This window comes from Emydura macquarii, unplaced genomic scaffold (genome assembly GCF_026122565.2).
Source record: "Emydura macquarii macquarii isolate MOO-44397 ecotype Brisbane River unplaced genomic scaffold, CSIRO-AGI_Emac_v2 contig_2768, whole genome shotgun sequence".
Lineage (NCBI taxonomy): Eukaryota > Metazoa > Chordata > Testudines > Chelidae > Emydura > Emydura macquarii.
Window position 1 is genome coordinate 5,954,494 of NW_027132905.1, and position 26,495 is coordinate 5,980,988.

Below are 26,495 nucleotides of genomic sequence, written 5' to 3' on the forward strand. Positions count from 1 at the left end.
TTTTTTACAGCCCTGAGTGATGTAGCTAGGTCAATCTAATTTTTGGGTATAGACCAGGCCGAAGTCTTGTCTGGCAGACATGCTATATTGAAATGATGACAGGTGCATTGCAAGTGGCATGATGAAGCACGCATTGAGGAGCAAACACGATCATAGCGTGCCACCAGTGCAAAGCTCTGGCTTCTGGAAAAGTAGGCTTGGAGAAAATCGAAATTTACCACCACGTTTTAAAAACATTGCTTTTGTTAAAAACACAAATCTTTGGCTCCCAGAGCTCACGTTCGACATTATGACACTGAGACGTGCTACATTTTAGCTTTGCTGAGACAATGCACAAGTATACCCTGACTCAATACCCTGACCAACCTGATTGCTTTCTATGATGAGGTGACTGGCTCTGTGGATGTAGGGAAGGCGGTGGATGTGATATACCTTGACTTTAGCAAAGCTTTTGATACTGTCTCACACAGTATTCTTATCAGCAAGTTAAAGAAGTATGGGTTGGATGAATGGACTATAAAATGGATAGAGAACTGGCTAGAGCATAGGGCTCAACGAGTAGTGATCAATGGCTCCATGTCTAGCTGGCAACCGGTCACAAGCGGAGTGCCCCAGGGGTCGGTCCTGGGGCCGGTTTTGTTCAACATCTTTATTAATGATCTGGAGGATGGGGTAGATTGCACCCTCAGCAAGTTTGCGGACGACACTAAGCTGGGGGAGTGGTAGATACCCTGGAGGGTAGGGATAGGATACAGAGTGACCTAAACAAACTGGAGGATTGGGCCAAAAGAAATCTAATGAGGTTCAACAAGGACAAGTGCAGAGTCCTCCACTTAGGAAGGAAGAATCCCATGCACAGCTATAGACGGGGGACCGACGAGCTGGGCAGCAGCTCTGCAGAAAAGGACCTGGGGGTAACGGTGGATAAAAAGCTGGATATGAGTCAGCAGTGTGCCCTGGTTGTCAAGAAGGCTAATGGCATATTGGGCTGCATTAGGAGGGGCATTGCCAGCAGGTCACGGGAAGTGATTATTCCCCTCTATTCGGCATTGGTGAGGCCGCATTTAGAATATTGTGTCCAGTTTTGGGCCCCCCACTACAAAAAGGATGTGGACAAGTTGGAGAGAGTCCAGCGGAGGGCAACCAAAATGATTAGGGGGCTGGAGCACAGGACTTATGAGGAGAGGCTGAGGGAACTGGGCTTGTTTAGTCTGCAAAAGAGAAGAGTGAGGGGGGATTTGATAGCGGCCTTTAACTACCTGAAAGGGGGTTCCAGGGAGGATGGGGCTAGGCTGTTCTCGGTGGTGGCAGATGACAGAACAAGGAGCAACGGTCTCAAGTTGCAGGGCGGGAGGTCTAAGTTGGACATTAGGAAAAAGTTTTTTACTAGGAGGGTGGTGAAGCACTGGAATGGGTTACCTAGGGAGGTGGTGGAATCTCCATCCTTAGAGGTTTTTAAGGTGAGGCTTGACAAAGCCCTGGTTGGGATGATATAGCAGAGGTTAGTCCTGCTTTGAGCAGGGGGTTGGACTAGATACCTCCTGAGGTCCCTTCCAACTCTATGATTCTATGACTCAATGAGAGGTAAATAAATGCGTGTTAGTGAAAAAGGTATCAGCTAGCATGTGGTTTTCACACCATGCCTTTTGTGTTCCAAAAGTACTTTACAAATTGGTGGTGACATGGCGACAGGCCGGTGACCACACAAGTAAACAGCAGCTGTTTTGCACTCCACAATAACTCACATAGGGCTTTGGGCAAGAGCATGTTTTATTGAGAGAAGCAGTGGTAACCAGAAATGTACTGCTGGAGAAGAGTATGTTAACTTTTTATGGAAGGAGGGCAGCAAGGAAAAAAGTGGCAAGAAGGAAATAAAAGTTCACAGGAAGGTACGGAAGGGTGAACGCTGTCAAGATGAGATAAAGTTTTAACGAGTTTTGGCTTGGTTATCACTAGGAAAAGCAAAAGCAGCTTTATTCCAACCCTCCTGTGCAAGCAAACACCAACCTCATGGACTCCACTGCTGCTTCTCAGTGCAACAGGGAAAAATAGATTAGTAGTGTAGCAAATTTTTCTAATGTTTGTGATAGGCCCTCACAATAAACACCAATCTAATCCCAAACAGTCATGAGGCATTGGAGAGAGAGTGACTATAAATCCAAGATGAAAATACCAATGTATTCACCTGATACCTACAGGCCCCCAACGCGGCTTTTCAGAAATAGGCACATTTATCTGATCAAAACCAGCTTGTGCTCCTTTTTAAAGATGTTTCTTCTTCAACCAGAGGTGAGGAGGAATCTTCATGCCAAGTAATGCATTTATCAACAGTGTAAAAATCCTGGCACAGGTTTTTGCTTTGAAACTGTTCTATAGAGTTAAAAGTAAGGGAAATTTTTGACGACACATGCCTAGGTGACTTGCTGTGTTCTGCATCGAAATTGTTTCCATCTCATTCAAACGTTGAATGCTAAACCAAAACTCGTGTAGACAAAAGCAATGATGAAGACAGTCTTTTCAAGCCACTCATGCACTGATCTCTGATGTAACTTGGTCCCTAGAGAGACCGTGTGGTCTGAACTGACTGTCAGAAGACTTGGGGTCCCTTTCTATCTGTGGCACTGATTTTGGACCAGTCACTTCATGCCCTTTTCCTGTCCCACTCTTTGTCTGTTTAGAAAGTGAGCTTTTTGGGGCAGGTGTTGTCCCTTACTGTGTATCTGTACATCACCTAGCACAATGGAGGCCCAATCTAGGTATTACCGTAGTACAAATAATAAAATAGATGGGAAAAGATTTATGGTGAGCCTGCCCCAGGGGTCTTTGCAGTGCACAGAGACCTCCGTCGCAGGTCTATGCACTTCATGAATCCACTGGATTAACCCCCATGTGCAGAGAAGCAGCAGCCTCTGCTTGCTGCTTTACTCAGGCTCCAAAATTATTCACAGCCCAACAGCACAGCCGGCCTGGCCAGCTGGAGTGAAGATTCCATCTCTCAGCCCCTGACGTTCTTACAGCAGAGCAAACCCTTTAACTCAGTTCTTCTCAAAGTGCATCCCAGGAGCACTTGCTGCTGGTTGGTAAGAGACGCTGCTCATGTGATGCTGGCTCTCCTCCTAGTTTTCCTCTGAGAGAGAAGGAGGGAGAGGACAGCTGAGAGGGGAAGATAAAACGAAGATCAAAAGTAAATGGTGCTGATTAACTTTTGATGAAAGGATAAAACACTTATCATGTCAAAGTTAGCTGAAAGTACATGAAATGTGCTTCCTTAATGTTACTTTCCCATATAAGCAATAGCTGTCGTAGGCAGGGGGGCACTTGTAACAGCAATTATTGGAGTCAGTGGGCATTGGCAGAGTATTTATTTGGCATTGGAATGTGGGTTTAAGTCGTGTAACTGGTGCCAGAAAAAAAAGTGGCAGTTTCTAGCCAGCACTGTGGTGTGTCTTACCCTTATAACAACGCTCTGGGACTGTGTGTAAAGTCCTTTGAAAATCGGGCCCTTTGCGACCACGCAATATAAAATGCTCTTAACCATTAGGTCCTCTGTTAACAAGGTTACTTTAAGTTCCTCTCACTCTCATGCGCTAACAGAAAGCCTTTAATGAAGATCTTGGCAAGATTAGTCTGCATTCCATATGCACATTGATTACGTGATTAGTAGGAGGCCACTAATTTTATGTGAAGGCGCTGAGTGTGTCAGTATTTTCAATGTTTTAGTGTTCCACCTGTAAAATGGGGCTCATTATGCTTCCTAACCCTAATGTTTTGGGATGGTGCAATGATGGAGACCAAAAAGCTACCTAGACTGATAGGACAAAATACAGGCAAAGACAAAGGCAGATCCAGCCCAATGTCTTTCTTTTGTTTCCGAGGTCACAAGTTGAATGACAGGACAAGGAGTAAAAGTTCTGTTCTCCACTGTTGGTGCCACCAAAGACTTACCCTAGACAACCTGTTTGGTCTCCCTGATAAATAGGGGCCAATATTCCAGTCTGCTGTGGCTCTGCACACAAAATGCCCATAGACGAGCAGGAATAGTCTGTGCAAAGGACGTTGCTGGCCTGAAACTGCTGCTGCTCTCGCTGCATGGCTTTGGCTCGGACTGTTGGGGAAGTTGGGACAAAGGTGGAAAATTCCTGTTCCCATTCCTGCCATAGGCGGAATTTGTAGCAGACTTCTTTGTACAGTTGGAATTTGGTTCTACTCTGTGAGTTCAATGGTTCAGATCCTTAAGGATTTTCTTGGCTTATGCTCAATCCTTAATCCGGCACAACTCAGTGCACGTTTTTATGGAAAATTGCAGAATTTTTATCTACCACTTTATTTCATCAGTTGCCACTTTTAAAGGATCACAAGATAAAACTCCCTGAATGGGAACATGGCGTTGTCCTGACTGAGATGGGGTGGTGGGAAGGAAAGATAAAAATCAATGTATTGACATTCTCTTAATTCTGTTCAGGTAGCTTAATTGTTTACATGTATGTAGTACAGTGAAATGAACTTACAGAAGAATTATAATGTAATATTCAGTAAGAGCTTAAAGAAGAATGAAAGGAAAGTCAAAAGAGAGACCAGAAAAAGAGAGGAAGAATAGAAATGTGATTTTAAAATCCATATTTTATCTGTTGTTATAAGACAGAAATGATCCCACCTTTCTTCCACTATGGAAATACAGGATTCAGTGTTATGTTATATGCAGTGTAATTCTTTTCTTCTGGCAAGATCCATTTTAATCTCTGATATCAGTGTATTTGAACAGGATATTGCCTGAGCTGTTGTATTTCATTGTTGGAGAATCCTCGAATACTGCAATGAATTAGGGTGACCCGAGGTCCCGATTTTATAGGGACAGTCCTGATATTTCGGGCTTTTTCTTATATGGGCACCTATTACGTCCTACCCCCGTCCTGATTTTTCACACTTGCTATCTGGTCACCCTACTGTGAATACATCATTCGTATCCCGAATGTTTTAGAAAGCTAAAGAAGAATGGCATGACACGACACAGTTTATGCTATTGTTTCTCAGTTATTGGGGGGGTCTCTGATTGCAAAGTGTATAAATAGAGCCCTCAGATGTCCCCATCCACAGATGCGGATAACTGCAGACTATTTTTTTGCGGATTGCAAATCAGATGGTCACGGAGATCTTGGATTGATTTTCCGGGATCTCTATGACTTCTGGAGCAGGGCTGGAGCAACTGCCAGCCCCGGATGGACGTCACACCGGAACAGCTGATTAGCTGTTGGGTGGGGTGGGAGGGATGGGACTGAACAGTTGATCAACTTTTAGGCGGGGTGGAGCTGATCAGCTGTTAGGTGGGAGCATGGTTTAACAGTTGTCAGGTGCAGGCGGGGCTGAACAGCTGATGGGAGACTGGCAGCAAACAAATGATTGGCGATGCAGCTACATGTAAAAGAGGGAGTGCAGCTTGTGGGTCATCTAGAAGTTTATTCTTGCAGATGCAGATCGGCTGTGGATCCACAGGGCTCTCTATATAAAAATAAACAAGGAGAGGGCTGACTGTCTAGGGCTATCTTGATTAACGCAGGTGATGCTGGGCCAGGTTATCCATCGCTGTGCCTTTGTGTGGTCATTTATAGTTCTGCAAAGTGCTCCTGTTCTGACTTACAGTCCCTTTGCAGTGGTGTGCTTATTGTGTCCCACATTATATAATGTCACCTAACCCTTATACATTGCTTTTCATGAAATCGCTTCCCAATCTTGAATGGAGTTAGCCTCCTGATACCTATGGGAGGCAGGACAATGCTATTATCCCCATTTTACAGGTAGGGCATTGAGAGGCTAAGTGACTTGCCCAAGGTCTCTCAGGAAGTCTGTGACAGCAGGGGATTGAACCCAGCTTTCCCAAGTCTTAGCTAGTGCCCTAATCACTGGACCATCCTTCCTCTCTAGCCTTGTTTTTCTCTAACCAAGGAGCTAAGTCATTGGACCATATTCTTCACAGAGGGTTTCTGTATGATCAATAGGAAGGTAGAGAGAGCCCCAACATCACATTTTGCCTCCCTCCCACCCCAGGGTTACCGTTTGAATAGGTCAGAAAAGTGCACATAGTTCAGTGTATCTTCCCATAGCTCTTTCTTATACCGCACATAAGTGGTTTGAAAGCTGGTATTTGTGCTGCAATTTTGTATTGGATTAATTCTCTTTCTTTGGGGTATGGACTTCTCCCACTTACTCAAGGCTCACCTACCCAGGATACTCTCTCCAGAGCCCAGCAGCCAAGGTGATCCCTCAAGAGACGTAAGGGGTATTTTACGCTCATCACTCCCACCAGAGGCTAAGTATGCTGTTAGTGTAACACCTCCAGCCTGAGAAGCTTTGGACCTGGTTTCAGACCCAATGTATGGCAACACGTTTTCCACCAGCAGGGCACCAGTCTTTCAGTAAGTCTCCTTGTAGACAGTTCCAGGTCTGAAGAGCTCCTCCGAATTGAAAGGAAAGGCCAAGCACTGGTTGCCATAGTTGAGCCGCAATTCACTAAAGCACTTAGGCATGTGCTAAAGTCCCGTTGACTTAGCGTTAAGTACGTGCTTAAGTGTCTTGTGGACACTTCCCTGGAACTGGGCCCTGGTGCCGCCATTGCCAAAGGCAGGCATGTGTATCCAAACTCCATACGAGAAGGTGTGTGGACTAATGTGCACTTTCGCGCAAAGAAGTTGTTGGTTGGGTTGTTGTTATACTAGCAGTTGCTTCAGTTAAAAAGGAAGCATTTATCTGATCACGCTGATATCCACTCACCACACTTTCACATTCCAGGAACGGGACAATATGGCAACACCTTGAGACAAGACACATATCCCTTTATAGAAATCTTTGCAGGTAGAATGAGATAAATGTCTTTTTTTTGTTTTTACTGCAGACAACGTTTTCCTCTTTGTTTTCTTCATTAGGATGATTGACAGCAGAGGTCACCCAGAGCATCTCCCATAAACTAGAGAGAATGCACAAATACGTGCCTGAGATTTATTTTAAAGGATGTTCTCATTTTTCCATAGTGCTAACAAAGTGATACTTTAGGCGCACATTAAAAAAAGGAAGGGAAGAGCAGTATAGTTCTGTAAGACATTGAAACCAAGTAAATCAGTGCCCTAACCTTCTGCCTGCTTAACACAGTTGACTTGACATTGAACTTCTCAAGCGTGAATGATGAAGTTTTGTAAGAGAACTTTGCTTGTCACTAGGTTTTTTTAGTCTTTTGTACAGTCATCCTTCACCACATGCATTACGGCGATTGTAACAACATCTCCCGTGAGTCATCCGCAGGATTTGAACTGAGGAGCTTCAGCGCTGCAACACAGACCTCTGCCACTTGAGCTAAAAACAACTGCCTTAGGTGGTAGCAGTAGGTAGGCTGTTACCTTCCAGTGGTCCAGCTCCTAAAGGGGGATGCCAATGTGTTTCAGACTCAGACACAAAATTAATTGGCGCACCAAAACAGGACAGGAAGTAGAGGTTAATTCTTTACCAAAACTTAAGAAGGAAGCAAATGAGCGTACATGCCATTTTTAGTTAGCTTTAGAACAAAACATTTTTTTTAAAGTGGCATACTGTGTATTTTGCCAAGGTTTTTCTTATAATGAGATGCAAAGGTTCAGGCAATATCCTGTTCAAATACAAATAAAAATGGCCCTGACAGTGAGGAACTGCTTTGCATTAATTATAACTCTGAATTCTGCATTTTGCATTGATGCAAGAATGTGTCATGTAAATGTATAGCGTTTTAACTTTTTTTTTTTTTAATTCCTGGCCCAGACAGCCCATATCCATGAGATTTATTTCTTGGTCTATACGCACGTGTAATCTTTCTTGGGACTATTGCCATAGAAACAAGATGTAACATGGGGAGTGTTAGAAATAACAGATGGGATTTGGCAGTCTTTTCCCATTTAATACACAGTGTCTGAAGAGTGTACAAAAAGCAGCAATTATTTGCTCTGGGAGTGCTATTGCTATTGCAGATTTATTAACAAGGACATCTGCACTCTCTTTAAAATTAGATGCTCCCACTTCCATTCTGGCTACAGCGACGTATATTCAATTACATTAACAGAGATTTGGTTCTTAAAAATAAAACAACAAAAACCACACCCCCAGAAAAAACAATAACCCTCAGTCTAGTTTGGTTTTCGGTCACAGCAGGATTTTTTAAAGTTGCTGCTAATCCAAGGGGGAGCCAACAGCAAGAGCCTCAGCAGAGCTCTTTGCAAGGAAATGTTAGAGTGACATTGTACCCAAGTTGTGGGCCTTCTAAGCCATGATCATTTTTGAAGGAGAAAGTAATGAGAACTTTGATGACGAAGCCGGATCTGCCAGGGTGTTCAAGTGTAGCTCATAGCTCTTTAACATCTGCATACCAGCCTGTGTACAATAATCTTGCTCTTCTTTGATTGGTGGCCTGAAATAGCTTATCTGAACTGTCGGGTCTGAGGCACGGCCTACACTTGGGGGAACGTGCGGGTTGTGATGGGGTGAATGGCTCTCACTAAATCCATCTCCTGCTCTGCTTGTTAGCCATAGCTCTATGGGGCATGGAAATTCCAGCCCACAGCCTTCCCTTTTGGAGGGGCTGGGTTTCAAACCCAAGTGTCGCCTCTCCTACATGAGACTCTCCAGGGCTGGTAGCAGGAGGGGGGACAGGATCTTCTTGAAGCGCAGAGGTTGTGCCAGATTCCTGCAGACTTCTTCCACTACTGTCTGCTGGGGTGAGTTTGAGGTAATGTGGGAGCTGTCTTCAGTCGTGGGCCCTGAGCAGGTGCGGTACTCCTCTATTCCTAAAACTGGATCTAAATGTTCTGTTCTCAAGCAGTAAATTTCCCTAAAGCAGAGATAGTCGGGAACCAATGCTGCCTATAAATGAGGACATCACACAGCAGTGAAATCACGTTGGTTTTGTAGGCAGAAACCCTCCTTAGTCTCGTTAACTGCTGGTGGTGGTTTAATCTGAAACAGAAGATATTTGAGTTTATGGCTGCAGGTCTGATAACTCTTGTCTCCTGATGTGAATCTCGCTCTGTTTCAGGGAGGCATGCCCCAAACGCTGAACTCTACCAGTATGTTTACCCCCTGTGGCTTCAGTCCTCATCTACACTCAGCAAAAGAAGATGAGCAAGGGGGACTGATCTTCCAGGATGGAAACCTTGCCTCAGCATCTCTGGATGCATTAATCCAACATCTTATCCCTACAACTGATTACTACCCAGAAGTAAGCAATTCATCATATAGTAAACAGTTCAATTTTGATGACTCGGGGCGGCGCTTTATGCAAAAATGTAAATACGTGGGTTTTGAAGTGAGAGCTCATTTAAAGCTGCCTACAATCAAAGCTTGGTAAATTGATGCGTTGCTTTAAATGCTGTTGGACTGCTCTGTGATTAAGTTTCCAGGAGAGCGCTTCAGCTTGGGGATCTGTTGCCTTTAAATAAGACAACAGGAAGTAAAGCTCTGCTGTTGATGAGTTAGTGAGCTGGCAAGAAGGGGCACTTCAAAAATAGCAGAGCATCTCAAGAGAGGTTTAGCGCTAGACTGAAGCAAAACAGTTCTAAGCCTGAACAAGCAGTAAATTAGCGTAACTCCAGCAGCTGCTCAAATTGCCCAGGCTTCTGTGCATATGAGACATTCCCCTATTGAAAATAGACAGGTTCACGACAGGTCATAATCCTCACCTAGGATATATTGTGCACAACCGTCTTACAACCTCTGGGCCCAAGGGCCCGTATGACTATCCTGATTTTGGTTCCACCAGTGTAAATCCAGAGTAACTCCATTGATGCATTGAGAATCTAATCCAAGAAGCTAAATTCTCCTCTTTTGCACTCACGCAACCGATTGACTTCAGTAGATACGCACAGTCCTAGAGGAATTGAGGGCAGAATTTGACTGGAAGAATTTTCCGTGCTAATGTGTCCCAGAGGGATGACTTGTATTATAAAGGATCATAGAGTGAGACTGACTTCTGCGCAGTTATAAAGTTATCAGTGTAGTACAGGCAGTGTTTTACAATAGCAATTGCTCCGTTTCTGATCAGCTGAAAATAAACAGATTAATTGAAAAATGAGAGAAGCAATTAAAATAGGTAATTGGCACATTCAGCGGTCAGGTTTTTAGTAGTCCCAATATGATGTGAAATATTTCATGAGCTGTTCAGGCGCATTGTTGGTTCTGCAGGATAGTAATCCAGACAGTCTGGGGGCTATGGACCCAAAACAACTTTGCACAATATTTTCAGGATTCTGTCTTGAGGTTCATGCATATACTTGAAATTCACTGTAAAATATGTATTTGTGAGTTATTGAACCATTTATTTCGCAGACCTGCCCCTCCACAGCTGCAGAGCCTTGTAGGGCTGCTGATGACATTCCTACAGTTGGGCCTCTAAAACCAATTCTGGAAAATGGCTAAAGTAAATTTTACCAAATGCCGGCAGGACAAGCCCTGCGGCCTAGTGGCGGATCATTGCCATGAGTCTGATTGCCTGGGCTGGCAAGTGCTGGAAGTGGGTGTTATGGAGGTAGCGCATGCTGCTGTTGGGAGAAGGGTTTAAATCACAGGGAGTGAAGACTGGAATGAGAGAGGAAGGATGGTCCAGTGGTTAGGGCACTAGTGTGAGATGTGGGAGAGCGGAGTTTCGTTCCCTGTTCTGCTTACAGGCTTCCTGTCTGACCCTGGGTGAGTCATTTAGATTGTCTGTGCCTCAGTTTCCCATCTGTAAAATGGGGATAATAGTCCTGCCCTATCTCACAGGTGTGATGTGAGAATAAAGGCACTCAAGATTGTGAGGTGCTTGGATACTATGATCACGGATAGATTTAGGGGCAAGGGACCCAGGCGACTGGCTTGAGGGGCTCCAGGTTCCGGCTGCTGTTTTTGTTGTTAGCGACATAAGAGAAAATAGAATGCTTGAAGTAAATGTTTCAGGTATTCGTATACAGATTCATTTTTCACTAACCTAGAATGTTCTGGACCTTCGTAGAATCTCATGGAACCTTCCAGACTTTCTGAGAACTACATTTTCCTCGAACCTCCTAGAAAGTTTCTATAAGCTTAGAGGAAACAAATTGTTTTTTATTTGCTTATGTGTAGCATGAATAAATACAGATTTACAGATCCTAGCATGCAAATTTATCGTCTTATATGACAGGGATAAATCATGCACGTAAATCGTACATCAAAGTAGTGAAATGGGCTACAAATGCAATAAAACATAAGGTATTCAAAGGTTTAACAAATGGGGGGGGCGTCACTTGCTGTGCCATTTGGTCTAGGGCCGGCCCTGACTGTGATCATGGGGGCTATGACATATATGTCATATGAGATATAATAAGTTCTGTTGTCAAGGTCGGAAATCCTTGTATCTTTTAGCTATATGCTCTTCTCATTTGCAACAGTGCAATTCCACTGGTGTCAGTGTAATGGAAGAGAATTTTGCACTCATGGGTACAACTGTTTAGAAAGAAAGATGTGTGTCCAGCTGTTTAATAAGTACAGTTTAAACTTCTGCCTTTTAACCAATGGGGACACTGCACATGTCTCCTGGGCAATCGTACAAAGACCCTGTGTGTGTGTGTGTGTGTGTGTGTGTATGTGTGTGTGTGTGTGTGTATGCAAATACATGTAAACTCAAAGCAGAGAGTGGACTCTTGTGACTGCATACTTGTAGTCTGGGGAATCAGCAACATCTCTGTCTTGTGACAAGGGCAAAATCCAAATATGGATTTCAAGATATTTCCTGGTAAATGTTACACACTGTAGAACTGTCTTAAAATAGGACTGACTGTTTATTTCCCCAGAAGGCCTATATCTTTACGTTCCTGCTGAGTTCAAGACTCTTCATTGAACCTCATGAACTTTTGTCCCGAGTTTGTCACAAGTGCATTGAGCAGCAGCGACTGGACGACCCAGTGCTGGATAAGGTTAGTTCAGTTCTACCACAGGAAGGTTTGTGGCATTTGCAAAGAGCAGAGAGCTCTAGGGCTGATGGAGAAGGCTGCCAATTTTTTGTCCTTAATGCATCTGTCCTTCTGCCTCCTCCCTGGCTGGAATGTTACCGTTCACATGTGGGTTCTTGTTCCTGAGAACCTGACATCCTACTAATACCATCAATAACCAAGAACAGAGCTGCAGATGCTAGTCCCTCTGAACCCTCTTCTAACTTCCCTTTCCCCATCTTAGACTTCCCAGGTGATTTCCCTTCTCACTCCTTTAAGGCTCTGATCAAGCCTACAGGATGTAAGGAGGTAGGATTTAAACTGCACGCTATCAATTGCACATGTCAGCACACCACTGTCTTTCCTATTTTTACTTAATATGTCTGCCCTTTTGCTTTCTTGCTTCTGGTACAGTATGTAGCAATTCCTTTCGGGCTTACCTGTCACTGTGAACTGCACATAATGGCGTGCAAGTATCCATTAACCTTCTGGTGTCTGTTCTGACAGATTGTTCACAGAGCAGGGCTGGAGAGCAGTGTTATATCTAGCACACCAGGAACCATGTTTAAGTAATGGTGAGGTTGTGACAAGCTAACAGAATGAGCAAATCCAAGCTGCTCTTGAATCTTAGCTCATCTTGTGCTGGAGAACGACAGCAGATTCTGATACAGGATGTAACCATACACGCTTGTCCTCTGGCAATGCCTGGGGTGCAGCAGTTGAGGAGGTTGGAACTGAGAAGATTAATTCATCCACTGCCAGATTCCACCACAACTTTCATGTGGCAAAGTCTGAAACAATGGCTCCAAGGTGTGAAATGCTGTATTCATTTACATGGGTGTTAACCCGGGTGCCAGTTATGGTCATTTAAATATGAGCATTGTTAAGTATTCCGCAGCTCATCACAGCTTGTAAGAAAAGAGAGGAAGTATCATATTATGAAGATCTACCGGGAGAGGGAGCTCATTTGGCCTGGTGTGGGAAAATGGGGGCACAATTGATTTAATTTCCCTAAGGTGGGGCAAAATTTTCAAATTTTGGAAAGCCCCGCTCACGAACATCCTTCCCACCCAGCCTCACTAGCAAACACTCTCTTGAGTCACGTTCGGTGACCAGCACAAACTTCTCTCCTTCAGTCCATAAGCTTATTAAGCATCAGTTTACCCAGTTGAACAAAATATACCCCCAAATCCTTGCAATTTCCAACAGAGCCTTCCCCATGGTAGCCACTTGCTGGTCTCCAGCATGTCTTCTAATGCTTGCTGGCAGTGACTATTTTTAGAGCTGTGGTACATTGAAACCTGTTGTTGGCGGGCAGCTGAAATATGCATTTTAACCAACGTCTTTGGAAAACAGAAGGCTGTGGAGCATAACTGTATAATTTTTCCTGATTACAGGGTGCCCATTCGCTTCCCCACTTCATTCTCCATACTTGAGCTGTTTGTTTTGGTCCGTGTTTTCTGAAAATAAAAATGCAGTTGTTGTTTAGAGCAGTGGTTCTCAAGCATTCCAGACTACTGTACGCCTTTCAGGAGTCTGAGTTGTCTTGCGTACCCCAAGTTTCACCTCACTTAAAAACGACTTGCTTACAAAATCAGACATAAAAATACCAAAGTGTCACAGCACACGGTTACTGAAACATTGCTCACTTTCTCATTTTTACCATATCATTATAAAATAAATAGAGTGGAATATAAATATTGTATTTACATTTCAATGTATAGTATTGAGAGCAGTGTAAACAAGTCACTGTCTGTATGAAATTTCAGTTTGTACTGACTTTGCTAGTGCTTTTTATGTAGCCTGTTGTAAAACTAGGCAAATATCTAGATGATTTGATATACCTACCCCTGGCCGAGAATCACCAACTTAGAGCAATTTAGTCTGCCTGTTAGCTTGGATTATGGAAAAATAAAACTTTGGAAGCAATATGCATTAAAAATATATTGAGATAATGCTGTTGCACTGATGTTCTCCCCCACCTACATCCACAAACTTGTCTGACAGTCGCATAGTCAGGTACATTTAGACCTGCTCAAAATTGGCTGCAGGTCCATATTATGTTCTTTTTGTCTTGCCGAACCCCAATTCCTGATGGCTTATTCCATGAAAAGTAGGCAGCATTATCAGTAGTCAGAGATGCAGTAAAGCTACTAAATTGGCTGTGCTGTACATCTCTTCTTCCTCTGAGCTACATCTACCAAACAGCATCCACTCGGAGATATATCTCACCTGCCAGAAAGCAAAGAAGCAAAAGAATCATCTCTTTGTTGTCTCAAGAAACATTTTGCAACCATTTTTTTCCCAGCAAAATGATTGCAGTATGAAAGGGGGAGGAAGGGGAGGAATGTCTGTATCAGATTAAAAAAAAAAAAAAAGCCAGATCTTTAAAAATAAGGTATCACAGCTGCACCAACAAAATGTGTCTGTCAAAACACAAACAGGCAATTGCATGTGCAAAATACATAAATCTGCATGTAGAACAGACAGTGGTGCATGCGGAGAGGCACTTGTGTATTTTGCATGCAGAAATGTGTCATTTTGTGCACCAGATTACTTGTTTTGCATGTGAGCAGATTTTGCTGGTGCAGCCGTAAGTGCCTTCCTTGAAAATCTGACCCCAAACTCAGTTTGGCTGGCATTTGTCAGAAGTTTGTTGAATGTGTTTGCAATCCGTATCTATCACTCTTCTCTCCGTTCCAGGCGCGGATCAGAAAATTTGGCCCTAAGCTCCTCCAGTTGTTGACAGAATGGACAGAAACGTTCCCCTATGATTTTCAGGAAGAGCGGATGATTGGTCATTTGAAAGACATGATTGACAGGATAGCCCCATGTGATGAGGTGAGGATGAGAACTCTCAGGAACTTCTATCCCCAGGGGCCACTAAATTCATCTGTCTGCTCAATTTCCCCTTTCTGTTTTTTGTCACTGTTTTACACATTCTAATCCATTCCTATTGCTGAAGACTTTTATGAGGGAACCCAGATTCTGCTCTGTTTTGCTGGTAAAAATCCATAGTAGCTCTATTGAAATCAGTGTCTGACTGTCTGGGTATTCATACGGCCATGGCATGTGAGCACCTCACAGTTGTTAATGGCTTTATCTGGCCACACCACTTTGAAGTAGGGAAGCATTATCCCCATTTTACAGATTGGGAACTGAGGCTCAGAGTAGACTTTGAGATTTGCCCATGCTCACACAGGAAGCCTGTGACTGAACTAGGAATGGAACCCGGGCCTCTTGAGTCTGCCACTAATGGAGAAGTCCATTGCCCTAACCACTAGACCATCCTTCCTACCCGAGCAGTGACTAATGGAACATGCAAATGTGTTTCATGCAACAGATGTGGGATGGATCGTCTCAAATGACTTTATGTGGCTAAATAAAATCCTTGATTGATTGAAGACATTGAAGTAACGCTCATTATCCCAGAGAAGATGAGCTTTCATAGCCTCCTGGGGGCATTTACAATCCTAGTCTGCCTCCTGATTTTTTTTTCTCTCTCTCCCTCTTCCCCCTCCTTCCCTTTTTTGCTTGTTCCTTTTCAGTCTTATTTCCTTGTATCCTCTCCCACGCATATGCCTCATTTTCCATCTCTCTTCTATATCCCGAAGCGTCTGCCCCCGGAGGCTGCGAACCTTGCCTTTCTGTCACCTCCTTTCACTAGAAAACCCAAAGGGGTTTTGGTTCCCCCGACCCATGCTGCGCGAGACACTCTACAGATTTCATCACTTGTCAGAAACAGAGCATCAGATTCAGATCCAGGCGGGCTGGAACAATTTGCATAGTGGCGGTGCTGAGAGCCATTGGACCAAACGGTAAACCTGGATGTGATGGAAAACCACTTCAAGCCAGAGGGTGCTGCTGCACCCCCAGTTCCATCACTGACGTTCAGGTCATGGCCTGACTAATGTCACTGGCATTCACATTAAAAACCACAAGGTCAATGGGCCAGAACATTAGCTCCTTGTCTCTTGTTACCTTTAGGCTGTAACAATTAAGGCTCAGTATAAAGCCATCCCGGATTTGACAGTGTTTTCGGGATCCCTCTGATTGGCCAGATTCAATGGCTTTGGAGAGATTTTAAACACTGAACAATGACTGAAAGGGGCTCCTCTGAAAGTGAGAACATTTGAATGATGCCTAGCACTTAGCAGGCCAGATTCACACCTGAGTTATGCTGGCAGAAGCTGGTGTGAACACGGGTACAAAGCCTGCAGTGCCCTTTTCTAGGAGCGAGCTGGTGAGGGACCAGTGCCACCTGAAATCTGAGTCCTGCTGGCCAGGGAGAGGGCATGGCCTGGTGACAAATTTATGAGGGCAATTGTATGCTGGGATTGCTTTTGATGGTAGGGGGCAGGGCTCAAGAGCCCTGCAGCCTATTTCTGGTTTGTCGTACCTTCCTGCAGCTCATAGCTCAGGATTTCAGCTGGCCACGGGCAGGGATCAAGGAGTAATTTTTTCTCCCCAGTGTATTCTCTGGGGGTTTTGTGCATTTTTTTTTTAATTCCTTCCTCTGAAGCATCAGGATGACCATGGCTGGAGATGGGACGATGGGCAGGGAAGGCCAGGGCTCTGAGGTGGTGCTGGCTGGTTCTTGCTCCCGTGCTCAGGGTCTAACTGATCGCCGCATGAGGGGTCGGGACAGAATTTTCCCTCAGGTCAGATTGGCGGTGACCTTGGTGGGGGGGGGGGAGCGAAGTCGCCTTCCTCTGCAGTGAGAGGGTGGGGGTCACTTGGCAGGATTATCAGGGTGTATCTCACTGAATCATTTCCCTGCCACTGGGGGGAGACCTCGGGCACTGGTGCACCTTGTTCCCTCCTATTCTCTGCCTGTGGCACATAATAGTCTAGTCTCCTGTGGGCTGCAATTCTTCAGTCTAGGTTTGGTTGCTGGGTCTAGTGTGTGGGTGCTGGGTGGGGTGATATACAGGAGGGCAGCCTAGAGGATCGGGTGGTCCCTTCTTGCCTCAAACTCCATGACTTTGTTTGTCAATAAGTGAAAGAGCCGAGCTGTCTGGAGCTAGGGCTGTAAGAGACTCATCTCCTTTGCAAACTGGCCCAGAGGGGGAGCCTGTAACACAGACTCACCAATGGGTGACATGAGCACAGCCTCTGGGGGCCTTTGGTGGAGGTGGAAGCAGCCCCAAGGGAAGGTACCGGTGGAAACAGCTAGATGCCCAGAGGAAAGGTCCTTGCTTGCACCTTGACTAGCAAATCAGCACCTCTGCCCTAGCCTGAATTAAAGTAGCCCAGGCAGCTCTCCGCATCTTCATGCCATGGTGCAGGGATTGACTGAGGAATCCTTCCAGCACCTCTGGCAGGTGAGTCATTTTACAGCCACAGTGAGGTGAAGGGACAATGTGGCCGTGTCTAACGGAAGCCAGAACTGGCTCTCCACCCTGTGCTCAGTCCACTAGTCCAGGCTGTCTCTCAGAATCAGAAACAGATTTTTCTTTTTAACATATGACTGCCTCTGATTCAGCACAGGCTGTGGAAGCTCCCATCTAAAGATCCCCTTGCATAGGGGACTGAAAATCCAAATGTGGTTTGAAAAAATAAAGTTGCACCTTCACACTTTGCACACAACATGTCTGTGCTGGTATGGGAAACACTCCAGCCCTGCCAGGGCTGTCCTTAACACTATGTAGCTTTGTCACCCCAGCGACTGACGAATAACCCTGGGATTACGGCAATTGAAATGCCATGTACACTTCATTTAATTCTTCAGGAGAGAAGCCACTTGGGATAATCAGCACGGACCTTCTTCTTCCCATGGCCACATTCAAAAAATGTCTGGCTAAGGGCATTTCTTCTGATTGGGGGCCTGTTCTGTAGACTCTACTCTCATTAAATTCCCCACTGGGCATTTTGCAGGAGAACTGCAGGAGCAGGTCTTTAGTTTGCCTCCAAACGTTTATTCCTTATCCTCATTAATGCCAGTACTTGAATGTAACTTCTAACAGTGTGTGCTCACTTCTTCGGAGTGTCACCATGGCCATTGCACCATATACACTGGCATGACAAGATGCTGATTCCAAGGCCAGAAATATGCAGCGCGATGCCCTCGATGTAGCCATTGTTATTCATGGGAGTCCTGCTCCTAGACCCACTTGTGCTTGGCTGTACATGGGGATCACGTGGCTAAATCGGCATTGCACTGAATATTAATCCGAGATGTGAAACACGGAGGTTTTTGTTGAGTAAAATGCTCACTGCAAAGAGAGGCACCATTAACCTCCGGATGTCATCTGCTACCAGGAATTCATTGCAATAAACAGGTAACCAGCTGGTTTTAAGTCCTTTGCAATGGCATACGCTTCTGGGGTAAAAATTAAAGCCTAAAAGCGAACAGCATCTTTTACGAGTGTTGTATTACATGATCTAGAATAAAAAAGCCTGTCTGTGACAGGTAATACAACCTGAAGTGTCTCCCAGATTCTTTACAACTCTTTAGAGAAACACAGCCCCTGATGAGGCAGAAAGCAGCCTTCCTGATGCGAACACAGCTATTTGTGGTGTGTGATGCTGGAAAGCAGACTAGATAATCACAGTGATTTCTTCTGGCCTTAAAACCCATTAACTCTCTCGGGAGCAGTGCAGGGGAGGGATGGGATGTCTGTGGGACTTGCATTCAGATTCGGTGGCCTGCCATTGAAATAAATTCAGAAGCTGAGTGATATTAAAAATAGCGCACAGCCCGTGCAAATGATAAGGAAAAGGGCTAATAGTGCATTGCGAGTCTTTAATTACTGCTAGGTTAACCATGGGAAGTGGAGAAGCTCAATTTCCATTGGCTACATCCAGGCTCACTCTGGGCTTTAGGCCGCAGATGTGGACAAGCCAGTAAAAAAAAAAAAAAAAATGTTTTTTTGCATGATTGAAACAAGAAAGGAAATGAAACGGGCCCCTCCCGTCCACATGAAACAGGAGAGAAATGGAAGCAGCTGCTTCTGGGCTGGGCTGGCACAGCTACTGGCAATGCGCTGGGCTGGCTGTCCGCTGGCATTGCTATCCAGGCTAGGCTGGCCGGGAGGCCACCATAAATAAAATGCAAGGAGACTAGAGTGGGGGTGGGGGAGTGCATGATGGGTAGATGAAGCTGTGCTGCAAGGGAACAAAAGGGGAGTGCCAGGGACACATTGCTCCCATAAAGGTCTCCCTAATGCATGGCCGTAACTCACCTCGCCCTATGGAGGAGACACGCCAGGCTGCACTGGGGATCTGAGCTGGTTCCGTGACCTGAGCTGCTGGAACCTCATCCAGCCCAGTGGCACAGTTTGGAAGGGGAGTCTGACCAAGATTTCCTCCTCCTTTGTCTCTGCTCCCACAAATAAATCTCGTCAGATTGACATTTTTTTTTTTTTTTTACTGTTACTTGTAAATCATAATGTACATATTAACAGCCCCAAGCTGACCGTGTGTCTCATAAATTATACAGCTCTATTGAAATGAAGCCATCTCTGGGGTGGAGAGCGTACCCCAGCCTGTGTACAGTGTGCTGCACATAGCGTGCAGGGAAATTTTGGCCAAGGACACTAGAGGAAACCCCCTGACTCTTACAAAAAAATTGCTTTGGATCTTTAATACTCACGCAGGTTGGAGAGGACAAAGATCCACACAGAATAAATTGCATGGTCTTCAGTTTACCTGCATCAGAAGGTGCTCCACAGACAGTACACTGGAGACCAACTCTCCCCCAGCAGATAAACTGCTATTCTTACCAGACGAATACGTTGAACTTTCCTTCCCCTTACCCCAAGCCCTCATGGCTGTTCACAGACAAATTTTTGGAGCTTGGGATGGCTTCCTTACCAGGCAAAGTGCCACTCCCAACAGACAAGCCGCTATTTTCCACAATCCTAAGGCTAGAGACACTCTCTTCCTTGTCACAGTACACCTGGCTAAACACAGACAACTTGGAGTCATTTCACAAATTTTCCTGTTGATTACAGGTAACCTAGAAGATTTACCTTTATACTCTTTCTTGGATTGAGTGACATTAACCTGGTTACATATATTTACCATATCAATATCAAACATATCAAAGTTGCTATAAACTGGAAAGATTCTCTCCCAATCGCTGTTAAGAGAAGCTGGGCTTCCAGGTGAGGTCAGACCTTTTTTCTTTTCCAGAATCTGGAGTTGGATTCTGGTTTTTTCTATCTGCCTTTGATAGGCCCTCTCTTTGGCAGCCTTCAGCTCTGTCTGTCTTTGATGAGCCCTCTCCTCCAGTTCATCCATCCTTTGCTTTTCCTGAAATCGCAGATCTGCCATTTCTCTCTCATGCTGAAGCTGCTGGCTATCTCTCAAGGCTTTCAGCTCAATTGCTTTATCTGTTCGTGAATCACCCATTCTGACTAACTTTAACTTTTAGCACTCTCAGTATCAAATTTTAAAATTTGGAATAGCGTGAGGTTCTGATCCAAAACCCAAATGTTCTGGTTCTGTGGATCCTGCTGCGACTACGCCACTGTGACCCGTCCGTGCCTAGGGCGACCACCTGAGAATGCCAGGGTCAGTTCAGGCTGTAAAAGGAGAGCAGATTCTCCCAGCGCTGGTGGGTGACACTGAAGTCAGACTTCCCAACCAGCCACAAACAGTGCTTCTGATTCCCCACACTGGTTATCAAGAAGCCAAAATAAAAATATACACAGCTCCCTTTACTGCATTTCAGTCTCTGGCTCCCAATCAGCCACTAGGTCCAGTAAAGAGATCAGTTATTTAAAACTCTATGCTCTTTACCAAAAAGGTTTCTCCTGACCCCAAAGGGTCAGCCACGGTACCAAATCAATGTAAGTTTAGATTTTACCCAAAATACCACGCTGCCAGCCAATCCTTTAGTAAATAAAACTAAAGGTTTATTATAAAAAGAAAGAAAGAAACTATAAGAGAAATGTTAAAGGATTAAATCAATCAGATACATACAAATGATTTGAAAGCCCATATATATCAGGTTTCTAGTAGAATTGTGGAGTTTGCAGGCTTGTACAGTCCCTCTGGTATACATCCAGTACCTGGATGGGTCTCAGTCCTTTGTTTCACAGCTTCAGTTCAGTTCAGTTGTATATGAGTTGATCCAGAGGTAGGCTGGAGACTAAAGACAAAATGGATGTCGTGTAGCTGCCTTTTATGTCCTTTGGCTTTTGCCATGCTGCTTGTGGAATTTTACAGGAATAAAATGGAGTCCAGAGTCACATGAGTAAGTCCTGGTGACTCATCAGGTATATCCCTGGCTTCTCCCCCTGGGCCCCTTGTACCTGTGAATTTCTTAATGGGCCATCAAGCAGGCTAGTGCTGCAGCCATCCTGTCTGGGCGTCGTCCAGACACAGCACAATTTGAAATACAGATATATCAGACGTATCCATAACTTCCATTACACATATAACACATGAACGTAAACATCATCATCTTACTTAGCCCATTATAGCCTTTCTAACAGTACCTGACATGGCATATCTCACATGACCTATTATGATTTTGACATACTGATGTCAAATAATATGATAAATGCCCTCCCCTCCCCCAATTCAGCCAGCGTGACAGCCCTGATCTTTTGTAGTCAAAGAAACAAGCTGCCAAAAATATGTCAACTAAGCCTGGTCTACACTGCTGCCGGCAGTCCACGGGAGATACGCAAGCCCATCTCCTATCGATTGAGCGGGTCTACACGACCCACTCGATTGATCCCACTGCATCGATTGCTGCAGAGCATGCAGTTTAGACAAGCCCTTGGAGTAGACTGGAAAGTAAGGCGCAGGAGGCAGGCTAGGAGCAGGCAAGACACTAGAGAGATTAGCCTTCTGCGTATCAACTGTTTTCCTTCTTTGCCACATGCAAAGGAAGGGCCCAGCCCTGAACAGTTGCTGCTCGCCTGTAAGTTCTGAGCCCCTGCAGCCCCCTTTGCTTTTGCTGGGAGTTGGGAGGTGTCTTGGGGGAGCTCAGTGCATCTCCGAATCAGGTCCAAATAATTGTTTTTTTCAAATATTAATGTGAGCCGTAATTACAACAGATTACACCTGAACAAACTCAGTAATTAGTTTAAGGAAGAGCTCATATCCTGTAGATGCAAATTCCCTTTTGGAGAAACAGCATGAAAGAGGCATCGTGCTGTGTTAGTTGTGCTTGTTCGAAACAAAGCTGCGGCACTGTATAGAAATCAGAGATGGAAAGGAGCCATTAGGACATCTAGCCCATTCCTTTAGGCTACTGTAGGTTTTCCCCCTACAATATACTCTCCTGGCCTTTGTTCAGTCTGGTTTCCAAAGGCTTTGTGCAGTGCTCATAAAAGTACACATGCTGAGAACCACTGCTTGCCAAGTGTTGTGATTTGCATTTAGAGATAGAAGTTTTAATTAAAATTAGAGCTCCTAAGCCACCTGCGGGGGTCTGTCATCTTCTGAGGGACTTTCCTGGGTAAGAGTTAAACATTTTGTTTAAATATTAAACAGTACCAGTCTTAATTGTTAAGCGAGCAGCAGAGCAGACGAGGATGGCACGCTCTCTAGCACTTAGCTCCCATATCATCAAGTGTCACTTTGCAGGAAGATGTTTACCAGCAGGAGTGTTCCAATATAGAGTGTTGAATCTAATTTAAAATGTTATTTTCATTTGCTGATTATAATTTAAACAAGGAAGGAATCCTTTTATAATGGCAAAAGCCAATAAAGCTGTTAACAAATACACTGAAATGCTTCTTGGAGAAGACTGTGCTGAGTGTAACTCTTTTCCAGTGAGTTTCTTGGAGAGAATTTATTTAGAAATATTCCTACTTATGTATGTTCAGTGTCTCTCTTCTTTCTCTCTGTATTATCTGGGACGTTTGTCTGAATCTTTGTTTTCTGTGGCCCATTTCTAGATCTGTGTGAAATGTTCACCACAAAAGCCAAGGAAAAGAGCAATGTAGACCAGGGTTTGTGAAAAGGTTTGCGAATATTCCTGAATCTTTCAAGCAATGCTCAGTTGATTTATTGCTTTGCATAAAAACAGTCAGGAATTTGTTATTCTACAGGTAGGATAGGTAAAAAAATTTGTGCCAAAACATTTTATTAATGGAAAATTGGGTTTTCTACTGTGAAACTTTTTTCCAAAAATTGTCTGCTTTCTGCAGAAAATTTAGATTTTCATTTTTTGGCTGAAAAGCAGATGCCCGAAAACCAGAATACTTCAGCTGAAAAATGGAAATATTTTGGTTTCCAGACGGAATGTTTTTGGTATTTGAAATTTCTACTGAAAAATCAACATTTTCTGCAGGGCGAGAAAAACCCATTTTTCAACTAGCCCTCGTCACTGAGATTCAGAACCGGCGTTGAAGTGTGCAAGCCCACATGGGTATAAAGCACAGAAAGTGTTCAGACACTTTTCACTGGTTCAGTGCCAGCCCAGTCGGTGGTAACCAAAAGCCGTGCCTTCTGCGTAGTTGGCGACCTATGAGAGAGAAGTTTGGTGAGCTCTCTTGCATCAGAGGCAGTAAGCAGCAGGTAGAATCTTCGTCGTTATCTGAAGAACCAAAGGTTCTTTTTCCATAGAAGTAGCCTTAGTAACAAAAAAAGAATGAAGAGAGAAGCAGAAAATCAATGATACCTAAGCAGAGTTGTATCTAAATAAAATGCATGTCCTGAGATTTCCAAGAGATACCTCCCCACCTGTCTAGCTATTCACAGTATACTGGGCTCATCAGCTACTGATTAAGGAATAGTTAAGTCAAATCTTGTTTACCTGACTTGCCGTAGTCCATTGAAGTGATGCGGGCTACTCACATGAGTAGAATGAGCAAACTCAATATCTCATTCCTTCTGTTAGAAAAGCTGTTAATTGCAAGAGGAATAATGCAAGCCTTACGGCAGGTGCCGAAGCACTCTAGATAAACTAAGGTTTTGCAGCCTCTCACCCCGACTGTCTTGAAAGCAGGGTGTAGGTAAGCACCTTATTTTATTCCTTGAAGTAATGAGAGATGTCTGGTTGCAATACATGGATACATGCACTTCATAGCTGAGGAGAGAGTTGAGCTCGGCCCCTGATGTACTGCCCATTTAAACGGTGAGCGCCGGCAATACAAAACATTGATTGTGTCTCTCCCAAGGGGAAACAGCTATGCCAGGTGTTCTTAGAACGCGTTTGGGAGGTTTGCCTGTGGTTATAGTGTACGGCTGTAAGGAAGCTGTGCGTGAACTGCAAAGCAGTGTTTAAGATCCCAGATCATGCATATGTAGCGACGGCCTTGGATGAATCATCTGCAGGATTGAACCCAGGGCCACTCAATCCAGAAACTCATGGTTTTACTGCTTAAACTAAAGGATCAAAGCTCAGAGGCAATAGCAGACTCAAACTTCTATACCTCATTTAACCATAGAGGGGGACAAAGAGAGCTACACTGTGTTAGCCCAGGTTATCTAATTCTCTCCATTTGGATGAAGAGTAGGGGGTTCTCCTCCTTACAAGCACCAGATAAGTATCCCTCTGTAGCACACTAGAATGTTCTGTGAGGTCCAGTGGCCAATGAGCCAGCCTGCAAACCAAGTCCCCAAGTGACCATGGTGTGTGGAACCGAGTAGGGACCTGCCTACCCAGCTGCTGCCATCAACAAGCTGTGAATGCACACACAGTTTATGCTTAAACAGTATTGCCCTGCTCTGCCCTACTTCAGGATGTAGGAGAGGGGACAGCTGATAGCCACCTTTGTGTACCCATGCCCAGCTATCCTGAATGGCTCTCAGCTGCAGTGGAGGCTTTCGCCCAGGGACTTAACACACAGAGCTATGAAACGTTCCCATTGATTCTGGGCAGGCCCCATTCAATGAACATCTCCATGTAGAGAACCCATCGTCCCATTTCTCAGGTATTCCCATTTTACGGCATTTGCATCTGTCAGTCATGGATGGGCTCCAAGAACATTCCAGCCCCTCTTTTGTGACCCACAGCTCCTCTAGGTTTCTGGGTGATGTGCCGCTGCATGTCTGAAATTAGTGTCGGCTACCCAGGAATCATAGGGCTGGAAGAGACCTCGAGAGGTCATCTAGTCCAGTCCCCTGCACTCATGGCAGGACTAAGTAATATCTAGACCACCCCTGACAGGTGTTTGTCTAACCTGGTCTTAAAAATCTCCAGTGATGGAGATTCCACAACCTCCTCAGGCAATTTATTCCAGTGATTAACCACCCTGACAGTTAGGTTGGACGTTAGGAAAAACTTCCTAAACCTCCCTTGTTGAAGTTGAAGCCTATTGATTCTTGTCCTGTCCTCAGAGGTTAAGAAGAACAATTTTTCTCCCTCCTCCTTGTAACAACCCTTTATGTATTTGAAAGCTGTTATCATGTCCCTCTCAGTCTTCTCTTCTCCAGGCTAAACAAACCCAGTTCTTTCAGTCTTGCCTCATAGGTCATGTTTTCTAGACCTTTAATCATGTTTGTTGCTCTTCTCTGGACTTTCTCCAATTTGTCCACATCTTTCCTGAAATGTGGTGCCCAGAACTGGACACAATACTCTAGCTGAGGCCTAATCAGCACGGAGTAAAGCAGAAGAATTACTACTCATGTGTTACTTACAACACTCCTGCTAATACATCCTAGAATCATGTTCCCTTTTTTTTGCAACAGCGTTACATTGTTCACTCATATTTAGCTTGTGGTCCACAATGACCCCCAGATCCCTTTCCGCAGTACTCCTTCCTAGGCAGTCATTTCCCATTTTGTATATGTGCAACTGATTGTTCCTTCCTAAGTGGATACTTTGCATTTGTCCTTATTGAATTTCATCCTATTTACCTCAGATCAATTCTCCAGTTTGTCCAGATCATTTTGAATTATAATCCTCTCCTCCAGAGCACTTGCAACCCCTCCCAACTTGGTATCATCCACAAACTTAATAAGTGTACTCTCCATGCCATTATCTAAATCACTGATGAAAATATTGAACAGAACCGAACCCAGAACTGATCCCTGTGGAACCCCCCTTTGTTATGCCCTTCCAGTATGACTGTGAACCATTGATAACTACTCGCTGGGAACAGTTTTCCAACCAGTTTTGCACCCACCTTCTATGACCATACCTCCTGAGTGTGTTGCTGGCATAGGAATACAGTAATATAAGCTTCGCTTAATAGAAATGAACCATTTGTGTATAAGCTGTTCACAGCGGTGCCGTGCTCTGTTCTCTCTGACGTGGCCACCTGTTGCAAGCAGTGAGCCCCACTGTGCTGGGATGATGTGCAAATCAGAGGGATGGAGAGAGCTACAAACAGCATTAGCCATGTTGATTATGACAAGCCATCGCTAAGAAGTATAGTCTGTGGCAACTACTCAATCGAAATTAAGGGCCAGCTTCTGCCGTCTGTTACAACTGGTCGAAATTGGAGTGGCTCAGTCTCTCACTGGAGAGGCTCTGCCTCTATTTCCTGATTCTTTCATTGTCTGGAGGCGTTGGTCAATGGGTTGGGCTGGCACTAAGGAGCACAGCTTGCTTCTACACCTGACTGGAGGCTGATTCTGCGGTGCGGAGCTGGCAGGCAGAACTGTAATTAAGTCGACTGGCCATTCTGAAATAGT

The 26,495-nt window shown here is 44.6% G+C and overlaps 1 protein-coding gene across 1 annotated transcript in view; it reads left to right on the plus strand.

The window, feature by feature from the left end:
- The window catches only part of RASGEF1C (RasGEF domain family member 1C), a 102,094-nt gene that overhangs the window by 39,445 nt on the left and 36,154 nt on the right, over positions 1–26,495 (plus strand). Inside the window, exons 2-4 of the mRNA XM_067566503.1 lie at positions 9,047–9,229; positions 11,814–11,936; positions 14,655–14,792. Coding sequence (XP_067422604.1) covers positions 9,053–9,229; positions 11,814–11,936; positions 14,655–14,792 — 438 coding nt within the window. The 5' untranslated portion in view covers positions 9,047–9,052. The remainder of the gene's footprint in view (positions 1–9,046; positions 9,230–11,813; positions 11,937–14,654; positions 14,793–26,495) is intronic.